The 12392-nt window shown below is 36.8% G+C and overlaps 1 protein-coding gene and 1 long non-coding RNA gene across 2 annotated transcripts; one reads left to right on the top strand and one right to left on the bottom strand.

Moving 5' to 3' along the window:
* Positions 1-6325: 6325 nt before the first annotated feature.
* Positions 6326-8124, top strand: LOC141658814 (uncharacterized). The gene is made up of 3 exons (XR_012549449.1): positions 6326-6391; positions 7421-7476; positions 8064-8124. It is a non-coding gene; the product is annotated as an uncharacterized LOC141658814 (long non-coding RNA).
* A 1864-nt stretch (positions 8125-9988) lies between these two features.
* LOC141588273 (uncharacterized) lies at positions 9989-11753 on the bottom strand. Its single transcript, XM_074409722.1, has 8 exons — positions 11628-11753; positions 11496-11504; positions 11182-11374; positions 11018-11102; positions 10807-10927; positions 10520-10695; positions 10314-10437; positions 9989-10210 (listed from the first exon to the last, which is right to left on the bottom strand). Exons 1-8 carry the CDS (start codon positions 11751-11753, stop codon positions 10004-10006), a joined length of 1041 nt encoding a protein of 346 aa, XP_074265823.1. The 3' UTR covers positions 9989-10003.
* Between the last annotated feature and the right edge of the window lie 639 nt (positions 11754-12392).

Here is a 12392-nt window from a genome sequence, read left to right as displayed (position 1 = left end):
TCGAGGTGGGAGCTTGCTTCCCGATCAAGCAAGGCATTAGGCGGACGCGCGCGCACTCACCGGGATGTCGGTAAAGGAGTCCTTGGGAGGCTTGGCCAACCCAAGGTGAGAGGCAAACAGGTCCATAGTCAACAGAAACTGGTATTCATCAATCTAAACTGACAAACCTCGACCGGGTCATAGTTAAAAGAGCTCATGAACTCCAAGGTAAGAAAAGGGTAAGTATGCTTCCTCAGCCTATACAAACCCGTAAAACCCAAGGTCTCGAATATGTGACGGACATCCGTCTCTATCTCTAACTCCTCTAATACACTGGTGTCTATACACTTTGTAGGTCTCAATTTGCGTTTTTGTAAGGCTACAAAACGCTCCCTTTGCTTAAAGTCAACAAAAACAACGTAGGGTATTCGGGATCATGGGGTACCACCGCCCACTTCCTTCCCCTAACTCAGGTGGGTTACCCCTCCCTCGTTTGCTTTGGCGTAGTCCAAGGTTCGGTCTCGGATCCGCTTAAGGCATATGGTCAAACAATTTGTATAAAACATGTAGGCATATATTCATACGATTTGAGTTCTATATACTTAGCAAGTTCACTAACTCATCAACTAGTTCCATATTTGAAGCACATAAATCATGCCATTAAACTTAGATGCTCAGCTAGGTACACACATTTCATCAATAGTTCCCTCAATTTTAACATATAGTCTCAGTTTGTAGCCACTTATAAACCGCAATTATGAAAATTTGGCATGTGAACACATATTCTCAGCAATTCGAATATCCTAGCATGCTTCTAAAGGTCGTTCCATTCACATTGCTAATTTCATGTTACTAATTCAAGAGAAAGAATAATTTATGGCATGTCATCATCACTTTCATGTTATGTTCAACAACTCAACTAAAATTTGCAGACGGTCTTTACAGCTGTGAAAATTTGGGCATATATTCATCACTCATCGATTCTATTAGCATAATGAAGTTCAAGTCATGCTTATATGTCAATTACAACATCAATTCTTCAATTATAAATCACGAATTTCCACTTAAGGCACTTTTAAGGCGGAGTTTTAAGGCAACTTTCTAAGGTAAAATCGCCAAAAATCTATCCCCCAACATGATATAAACAATGCTTAAGGCTCAATTCTTCCATCTAATCGTTGTAAAACAACCAAAAATCAATTTCAATTTTGGAAACCCTAGAAATTTCGATTTCAACTTTGCAAATTTCTAATCTAATTTACAGCAATTAATCACCAACAAGCATGAATAGGAGGCATATGAACCATATTTCACCCATCAAAAACAACAACTTACTAATGTGAACCGAGACTTTCAGATTATTTCATCATTCTAACACATTCAAAGTATCAAATCACATAAATTAAGAAGAATAACATACCTTGATTGATTAGTAAGGTAAAGAAACGAATTAACCAAGAGAATCAACCCCAAGAATCACTACTAACCCAAGAGAAAGAGAGGATTTGAGAGGGAATAAGGGATTTGAGAGTGATTTAGGATGGGTGTGTCGAAATATAGAGGAATAAGAAGAAGAAATAGAAAGATGGAGGGTTTTAAGAAAACCCGTAGGAATTACTGCACAGTAACCTACTCGATCGAGTGCCTGGGGTACTCGATCGAGTACCACCTTACTCGATCGAGTAGGGGCTAAATCGTCGAGTATCTGCAAGAAATTTTCCAAATCCCGACGTTATCGCCTCCTAACTAGATCGAGTGAGGTCTACTCGGTCAAGTAAGCACTCGCACTCGGTCAAGTATAGTTAAGTACTTGGTCATAAGTACGAAGTAACTTGAAGATTCCTGCAAAGACAACACCGCGTGTCGATTCCAACTAAGTTCGGAATCCGGCACTCATTATCAAGTTCGTTCGCGCATTACTATTATTAACAAAGCCTGCCATATTGTCAAACAAATGAAGTTCATTCCACGTACACTACACCCATTACTCTACTCGGTTTACCTGCTACCGAACCTTCCGTAAACATAATCACGTCATCGTATTACCTTTAAGCCTACTTTATATATTACTACTAAATTGAAACTTTTAGCTTACCATTCGTTCATTCTTTCATTTGTCATGTAATTGCATAATTTTCATAATAAATGAATCTATCACCTCTCGCATAATGCATACTTTTAAACAACTCATTCGTTCATGTCCTACATTCTATCATAAGCAATTCACCTTGCATGAATCAAATATTACGCAGCGGAAAAATTTCGACCATCCTATAAGGCAATAACGCATTACCATACGCTATATCTCGAATTATAACTCACTACACTATAATTACCATCATGTAAGCTACATAAATTTTCGTCACATATCTCATAACCATCATATAAGCTCACTACTCATCCAACGAGCTTCAATAATCTTATCAATGATTACTATACCCGGCCCAAACATTACTATCACACCTCTATTAATTCTAATAAAACTTAACCGGAGGTAGCTCCGGCACAATTAACATACATAACACACATAGACACACGGACTCCACATTCCCACCCCATGTGACTGGCTTAAGCGTCATGGGGCCAAGATTTTGAAATGAGGGCGCCTACTCACCCAAAATCTAGCATCACCGGGCTCCATTACACATACACCAGGTTCATTTTATTAGACTCTCTACGTTCATTATGGTCATTTGTTACAGGTTCCAAAATCGTCGCTCTGATACCACTTTGTAACACCCCCATATCCAGAGGAGCCTTAACTAGGCCTTCCTTAGCATATAAGGGCGCTACCATCTCGGTTACCCGAGGAAAGTAGTCATCAAACGTCAATAAAAGAACTATTAAGCTTTATTACAAGTGCTTCAAACCAAAATACAATACAAGGTACAACTCAAAGACTACTCGCTATGACCATCATATCTCGTGAGGACTCATCCCTGCCCCGACTCCGCTATCCACAACATCAACACTGCTAAGACCGATCGCTCACCATAAGGGATCACGGCGGACACATAACAAACAAACAACCAAACAAGGTCGATGATCGAGATAAGACAAGACAATGGCAACTACAATCAACAATACGAACAATGACAACAGTCCCAACCATAATCACAATAATCCAACCAAACCTGTCACTGATTGTCCACTGGACCAGCCCTGCCAGTGGGGGACCGCAGCCGTTCCCACCTAAGCCCCGCTCATCATACGAGCGATAACCCTGTCCCATTAATGTGCACATCCCCTTCCGTGGCGGGTTCCACGAAGGGCGAAATTAGGGCGTGAAGTCACTCCCGCAAGTGACCCCACTCAGCCGAGAACGCATCTCGAGAACATCAACAACAACCACAACCATCACGATACAACAATTATAGCAGACAACCAAACACAACACAACCACAATATTCGACACACTAGACCATCTACGTAAAACCGAGTAGGCGAACCTACCTTTACGCATCCGCAACCAATCCATGCCGACAAACAAAGTATCCAGCGCATAAGCAAAGCCTATTACCATCATGCAAATATCTATTACTACAAGCAAAACCCTAACTATAGAAGCAAAGGCACGGATGATGAATATGACATACCTATTAGGGGGAAACTCAGCCAAAAGACCGCTACCCGACTCAAGAGACGCTCTCCTAAGGCTCAAGAATCTTCAAAAGGCATCCATGGAGGTTTTGAGGTGAAGGGAAGGGAAAGGGGCGACTGAAGGATAGGAGGAAAGTGGCGGAAGTGGTTTGCGGATTTAACAAAACGCGATATAAAACCCTCGCTGAAAACGCGGTACTCGATCGAGTACCCAACCTACTCGATCGAGTGGCCCCCTACTCGATCGAGTACCCTAGCTACTCGATCGAGTAGCCTCTACTCTATCGAGTACCACTCTCAACACGCAGCCCAAACAAGTTTTGGCACACTTTCCTAAGACTACTTCCACTCCCAAGGTCGGTCAACGACGGTCAAAGGGTCCCTAAAAGGGTGGGTATTACAGGTTCGGTCTCTCCCCTTGCTACCGAATCAGCTAGAATTTTAAAACTCTCTGATCGAAGTTTTGGCTGGTAGTAACGGATAAAGGAAAGCCGTTGTGATTCCACCATCATATAGCCGTCAACCAAGAATTGTTGGAATGCTTTACCCAATGATAATAACGTTGAAGGTTCTTTGTCCAACGGTCGATCCTGTATACGGAAAGCAAAAAACTCGCGAAGAGTTAGCTGATTTCGTGCGTTTGCACCTTTGCTTGACTTAGAAATTTACTTTTCACTATGCTTGATGCCGAGTCTGTAACCGTCTTCGCCGAATGGAAATAGGAGGGGATACTGCAATGATAAGTAGGAAGGATGCAACTCAGATATTCATTGCAATCGGCCACTACGCGTCTCAATAATTATGTCCCTCTTCTTTAATGTTTCATCAATATCCCCAATAATAAGGGTTGCAACCTCAGAAGCTGTTGGGAGATTGTACGTTCTTCCGTCAGTTTATCGCCTGCTGATTAACCTCATCTTAACTTCTCCTTCCATTCCTGAACTCAATCTATCCCTGACCATTCTGAACATTTTAGCTAGGGGATTGTATCGATCAATCATCTCTCGTAACGAGTTATGAGCCGATCATTAAATTGTTCGTGATTTGTCCGCCGCATATCACATAAATATATAAGGAAGTGAGTCTGTTAGAACATAAAATCAGGGGGTCTACTTGAAATATTTTTTAGCTTCTCTCTTACCTGACGGCATTTTTTCTATGCTGGATTTCTTCATCCGTATCATAAATGTAAAGCTGGCAGAATTTTGGGGGAGCCGAATCTGGTGGTAACAAAGACCCTATTAAATGAAAATTCTGACCACCCATTTTGAAAGTGTAAGGTCCTCGACCTCGATTGACTGTATTGTCGATTTTTCCTCCCATTGAGGTAAATGAAAACATAGAATTATATGCTCTGATGTTGTCAATAAAGTGCCTGCTTTGCGGATGGCTTTGACTCAACAGTTCTCTTAATAATTCAGGAGGATGTTTCAACATAGGGAGTTCTATGGTTCCATCCATGCAACACAGAGAGAAGGTTGGATTTTTTGGCGTCATATTCTTTCGTACTCTTTCTGCGTACCACATTTCTGCATAACAGTGTTTGCAGCTGTAATCCTTATCCCCAATATCCCAGTAACCTTCGAGTGTATCTTCCAGTGTATCTTCCAGTGTTTCTTCCAGTGTTTTTGTTGCTGATATTAAGTTAGGTCACAACATTATGTTAGTAATGGTTGAATAATTTTCATAGGCTTATGAACATTGCCATTTACTTTTTTTTCCATAGCTACATAAATGGCTCATTCTAAAATTACCTTGCTCAATCTCGCCAATATCAAAAACATTTTGACTTGATGATGCCTCATATCTGGTCAATTGTTGTTGTTTATTGGTTGTGTGCATAGTTTTTGATTCTGCGACGACGAAATGCCAATTACCCAAAGTAGAGTAGGTGGTTAAATAAAACAAATAATCATAAATTCATATATATTATACCCACCACTTCTACTTGATGACGCTTCTATATATGGGGAACACATATTTCTAGTCAGACTTTGAGATATGTTTGTATTCTGCGAAGTGAATGTAGTCACTTGGCGAGATGCTGCAATAACGAAGTGTATATAAGCAAAGGCAAAATAGGTAGAATATAGAAAAAGAGGTGAGATAATGAAACGTATATATATATATATATATATATATATATATATATATATATATATATATATATATATATATATATATATATATATATATATATATATATATATATACCTTCATATGCGTTACAAATATTCCTAGTCAATTCCTCCAGTATTTCTCTACTGTAGTAAGCAGGTTGCTTCGAGGTTACGAATGAGGTCATTGGAGTCAATGCTGCAATAAGATCAGAGAGAGAACGAAATGCAAAATATTATGCTAAAAGAGAAGATGAAATACATGTTTAACATATATTATTATACATACCATTCTGACTTGATGATCCTTCATATGTGGAGACAATATTCATTTTTAAAGAGTCATCTATATTTAAGTAGATAGCATAGTTAGTAGAGAAGAAAATTATGAGAAATTTTGATGATATGAAAAAAGTAAAAATAGGAAATGTAGTTCTGAAGTTTCGTGTTGATACCAGTTGGAGGAGTAAAGTGATTTGAGCTCGTATACAGATTCGTCTCATACTAAATACCATTATTAATATCATCTGCCTTACCTGCATTTGTATTAATTATAATACTTTAATAACACGTCTTCTTATTTTTTTTGTTAATATTAAACGCTAACACAGTGATGGTGCTTTATGAACAGGTAAGGTGATGAATTGTACCGGTGGCACCACAACTCAGCAGTCTGGTAGGAGTACCGCTGCTAGGTGATGTGTTGTTGCTCATCCTCTTTGTAGTTAAGATGAATTTTCTATTCTGTCTTGCATTGGTTGCATTTGTTCGATGTGGTGCTAAAAGATGTAACATAAAGCATATTATGACCCATACATTATATACTTGAAAAGTAACAAAACAGAATCATGAGTGGCTTTACAATTAAGTGAACTCTATAATTACCTTGAAGCATATTAAGTGGTGATGTGCCCGTGTGAAAGACATTTTGGTGAAATGGGCATGTAGCATAGAAAGTAAGTCATTCAAAGGTCGCTTTATTTCCTGTTTTCCTTTGGGATGTAATCAACTTTCGCTTTTGTCTTGCGATTTTAGAGCATATTTGACAATTTTGGAAATATTGATATTGAATAGCTCCTGGTATAAATTAAGTAGATGATTGATCAGAGTGATAAATTCCACAATTTATCTTTGAAAATCTTTTACATAATGAATGGATTCGAATGACGTACCGTTACGGATAACATTATTCAATGCATTAGATCCGTAATTTGTCGGAGTGATACTGTTAACAACAGGAGATGCGTTCTGACTTGATATGTGTTGTATGTTTTCTGCAGATAGGCACATTTTCATGTGGTCACTTAAATAAATGGTTATACGTATCTGTTCCAAAATAATGGCCTATTTCTATACCTGTGTGTCTTTTATTCATAATGGCTTTTCCCTTTGCACGAACATTAGTTAGGGCGCTTTGAGTATTGGCTTTTCTCTTTCCTCGAACATTGGTCTCTGTATTTTGAGAGTTTGATTACTGTCGAGCATGTATACTTGCAGTATAGACAATTGTGTGATGCAAATTTATAAATTGAAATTTATAGTGCCCACATGCATACCTCTGTTCAGTGGATGTTCAGTGGATTTTAATTATTTGTTCCTTTGTTTCTAGGATTGGCTAAAATGTAATTTTGTGTGCTTATAAAATACTGATTGTCCTAAATTAAACGATTCATAAATAAATAAATACCTTCTATGGAATAAAATGGTTGTTTCTTGTTTTTCAGATTCAGATTCGTTATATCACGTAGAGGATTGACCACGTTGGGAGATGAACTCTGAGGTAAGTCTGTCCGCTCCGATTCTATGAAGGACCGTTCATTTCCTGAAATGATTGAAAAGTTTTATAAATACTTCGAGCAGAAAATTTCAAGTTCATTAACTTGACTGAGTTGTATTACCTTTGTTTCGATTTTTTATTCATGCCTTCCTTTTCTTATCATTAAAGAAATGGTTATAAGAATATCACACTAAATAATGGCCTATATCTTTACCTGTGTCTGTGTCTCTTTTATTCGTAATGGCTTTTCCCTTTCCACGAACATTAGTTAGGGCGATTTGAGTATTGGCTTTTCTCTTTCCTCGAACATTAGTCTCTGTATTTTGCTTGTATTAGTACTGTTCAGCATGTATACTTGCAGTATAGACAATTGTGTTATGCAAAATTAGAAATTGAAAGTTGTAGTGCCCACATGCATACCTCTATTCAGTGGAATTATATTATTTTTGGCTTTGTTTCGAGGATTAGCTACAACATGGATTCATAGATATGTTATATTGTGTGCTTATAAAATAGTGATTATCCTAAATTAAATGGATTCGTAAATAAATACCTTCTCTGGCCTGGAATTGTTGTTTCTTGTTTTCCAGATTTAGATTCGTTATATCACTTGGAGGATTGACCATGTTGGCGGATGAACTTTGAGGTAAGTCTGCCCGCTCCGATTCTGTGGATATCCGTTCATTTTCTGAAATGATTGAAAACTTTTATAAATACTTGGAGCAGAAATTTCAAGTTCATTAACTCGACTGATTTGTTTTACCTTTGTTTCGATTTTTGATTATTATAAATTAAACGGATTCATAAATATATACCTTCTATGGAATGACATGATTGTCTATTGTTCACCAAATTCGTTACATCACTGAGTGGATTGACCATGTTGGCGGATGAACTTTGGGGTAAGTCTTTCCGCACTGATTCTGTCCAGTACAATTAATTCTCCTAAATTACTGAACCATTTTTTTTAATATAGCATAAGGAATAATCACGTTTTTTCAAAGTGGAGTAAATTGTATTATCTTTATTGCGATCTTTTATTGTTGCTTTCCTCTTCTTTGAATTAGTGTTTGGAGTATCTGGAGCCATGCTCTTATTTGAATCCTCCGATGAGTCTGCTAGGTGAAAGTTTTTTTTTTAATAGTAAGAGTGTTGTTTAGAGTGTTGTTTTAACTGATTCTGAGAAGGATTTCCTCTTTTTGTGGCATGAGATCTTCTTGGTGGTTCAGCCAAAATCTGAGCGAATATAGGGTTCAGAGTCTAACATACTAAGAGTACCTTCATTTAAATTTTCATTTTGTGCCAAGTATGAATTTTTTTTTATTGTGATAACTGCAAAGATTGAAATAACATATAAGGGGAGAAAATGTGTATCAAAATGGCGTAAAAAAAATTAAATGAAATTTTTATCAGCCACAAATACTTTTGATTTTTTTTTTTATTGTGATAACTGCAAATATTTGGAGTCTCTAAGAATCCGGTCAGTAAGGATAGTCCTTATTTTTTAGTCAGATTAGTTAGTTCCTATTTCTAAGACTCCAAATTTTTAAAGTAATTTTCGAGTCATGTGCATACTCCTAGAATGTTTATCATGTACTGTTTCTTGGAATGTGTCTCTCAAGACTTGATTGTGCTATATTGTATATAGTTCTTAGTTCTTAGTCAGTTAGGTTAAGTTCTAGGTAAATTTTTGGCTAATTTTATGTTTAGTTTGTTGTTGTCATTCCCAGTGAGGGTAGCTAATAGTTTTATGACGTTTGCCATGGCTCAGCTTGTCGATTTTTCATATTGAGTGCAATAACCACAAACACATATGATAAATGGTAATATATCATTAAAATCAAAAGTAAATGAATTTTGAACACACGTTCATGATTTATTCGCATACATTAATTGCAATAGCATAATATTAAACCTTAGCCTAATTATTTTGGGTTCTAAAAACCGTAGTCTAAAATAGCATTACATGATTGGGGTCTAATACCCTTAGCCTGATTATTTTGGGTTCTAAAAACCGTAGTCTAAAATAGCATAATATCATTGGGGCGTAGTACCCTTGACCTAATTATTTGGGGTTCTAAAAACCGAAGTCTAATATGATGATTATGGTCACAATTGTCACCACGATCATTCCTTTTCCATCTTGATTGCTAGCAATTTTTTCGTGGCTGAGAATCCATCCCCTATGATACGAACCTCACAATCGTCATCATTGGTCGCATCTAACATTTTTGACAATGATCGCTTTAAGGGTGGAGTGATCAAACTGTCACTGGCCTCAGTTTCGGATACACATGCCTGCATTTGAAATTAATGTTATTAAGTTTTTCACACATTGAATTTAACACTGAGTATGAAATTACTGTATTCGAATATCAAAGGGTTGAAGTAAAATATACCTTATTTTCAGCCAATGCAACATACACGTTGGGTTTCACATCATGTTACACACTGCCAACTTCAGATTCCTGCATTAATGTTAAAATAAGGTAATATGAGACCATGTCCCAGAATTTTCAATGATGTATATTCATAAAGGAGTTATATTTTGGCACACCTTCAAGGCCAAGTACTTGGCATTCCATCGGTCCACCATATCCTGATCATCACTCATACTAAGTACTGTATATGATTTTGATTTCTGCTCCAAGTTGTACTTTGGGTGAATTTCCACTTTGAAGATAAATTGCTTGTCAATGAAAATGTCGAAATCTGGCATATCATCCTTTCGTCCATTCTCCAGGGTGATAAGAAATTAGCCGTAGATATTTAACCTATATTCGTGCCAATGTTTAAACTCTGATTATAACTTTTGTAATCATTTACCACAGAAGGATTACCTCTTCAAGGGCAGCAAGCATGTCTGCTGCGGAGACATTGATGAAGCTTGTGATTTGTGTCTCAAAGATGACAAATTCGGAGACTTCATTATCTGCACCAATGACACGAAACTTTACCTGATACCTGAATGCAAAAGGAGAGTAGTGAGGTATGCTATTCTGAAAAATGCGCTTTAAAATAATTCATTTAGGAGTCTGTCTAATACCTTGGTATGCTAATTTCAGACCCTTCCGTACTGCCAATGCATTTTTCTTTCTTGCAAACCCACCTACCTGAATCATTCTTCACAACTTTACTTGTACAATGCTTGCAACTATCATAGTACCACTTGACAGTCAAATCAACATCATATATAGTTGCAAGTGTCACATATCTCCCAGCCTGTATTTGCATGCAACAAACATTTTCATTCATATTCACAATATATTCAAAAATATTGTAAAGCTGGTAGTCCATAGTTTAGGATGAAACAACAAAAAAGTACAATATTACCTTTTGACATTTCTTAATCTCCGTAATTGTACTCAAGTTATCTCCTGAGAGCATATCTTCTGACTCACTCGAAATATAGGATATAACATTGGAGTTACTTGGTTCTTGACCGGCATATAGTCTTTGTTGCATTAGAATATAACATTAGTATTATTTGACTGAAATTATCAAAGTCCTAAGAATTTTAACAATAGTAGTTGTAAAATCTTACTCTCCGAGGAACGCTTCCACCTCTGGGATTGCGTGGTTGAAGTAGAAACGGGTGGCGTATCTTGTAGTTGTCACCCTAGGTTCACCTAGAGTTCATCGAATTTTATATGCCGTCAGGTCAATGATTAATACAATTAAATTTTGCATACCCAAATAGTTGTATACCTTCCCATTTACACCGTTGAACACAGCGGATGACAATGATAGCAGGTTCAGTGGACGATTTACATGCATCAGCAAAAGCCTGAACTAAACCAACATAGTCGTTCCATATTGAGCATGCTAATTTCTCCTTCCTGGGTATATGTTTATTAATTAGTAGGTTATTAAAATGATAATGATTGTTGTAAATGAATAGCTATGGAATATAACGTTGAATATTAAAAGTAGTGGTATTGTTACCAAATATTCTCAATGTATATTGTCATCCAACTATTTCCATTCTTTGTTGGTTTGACTTCTCCGACTCCAAAACTTACCAATGACATCTGGGTGAATATGTCCAATAGATGTTACAAAATTATATAATAAGTAAATATTTTCAATTAGTGATTGATTTGTTGATTAAGTATGAGTTTCATGGACGTACCTATAAAATGTTCATCAGATACTCGTTCAGATAGAATATCACCAAAGTCCACAAACATGAATCCATATCTTGGGATGGGTAGATTGTGCACCTCTCTAATAACTGTAGGATATGCAAAGTAGATGCGTAATTCTTCAGAAGTTGCCATTTCAAATGCCTTTATTTGCCTCCACGGTGAATCTTGACAGTTTGTATAGATGTCCCTCGCTGATCCTATCCTTGAATTTGAAAATGATGCGATTGCGAATAGTTGCTTGAATTTTACAGCATAATTTGAAATCAGAAAGTGACAATTAATGCTAAAACATGTAATACCTCTGCATCTAATAATAGCATCTCTAACGCTAAAGTTTCTTCTTTGTTGTAGTAGCTTTTTCTTTCCTATAGGTGCACAACACGCACGGAAATTTCAGCGGTGATCATATCTGCTTGCAAATGGCGTAGGGCGACGGGAGTGCAGTTGATGGCCATATCGGAGTTCTTAAATTTTTTCTTGTTTTTTTTTTGTAAATTATGAACGATAGAGATGGATGGAGATGACTGTGTTGAATGTGAATTTATAGTGATTTAGATAGGGTATTTTGAGAACTAATTAGCTATATTTTGGGGAAAAAGATTGACATAGGTCAAAGGAAATGGAAAAAGATAATATATATCCAAAAGAAACCTACGTGTGGTTGAATGATGTTGACTGATTTCATTCCTTATTCCACTCAACTAAATTACCATTACTTAGTAATATTTATTTATTTATTTCCTTCCTTATTTTTATTCATTCTGTTGGTCA

This window comes from Silene latifolia, chromosome 6 (genome assembly GCF_048544455.1).
Source record: "Silene latifolia isolate original U9 population chromosome 6, ASM4854445v1, whole genome shotgun sequence".
NCBI classification, from domain to species: Eukaryota; Viridiplantae; Streptophyta; class Magnoliopsida; order Caryophyllales; family Caryophyllaceae; genus Silene; species Silene latifolia.
Note: the sequence above shows the minus strand (reverse complement) of the source record. Positions and strands in the feature narration are given on the sequence as shown.

Excerpts from the sequence above, each read along its gene's own strand:
- LOC141588273 (XM_074409722.1), bottom strand. The coding sequence starts at position 11,753 with ATGGCAACTTCTGAAGAATTACGCATCTACTTTGCATATCCTACAGTT. Across the intron at positions 11,103-11,181 it reads TCAACGGTGTAAATGGGAAG|GTGAACCTAGGGTGACAACT; the intron begins GTATACAACTAT and ends GATGAACTCTAG. Across the intron at positions 10,928-11,017 it reads GTGGAAGCGTTCCTCGGAGA|ACTATATGCCGGTCAAGAAC; the intron begins GTAAGATTTTAC and ends AATGCAACAAAG.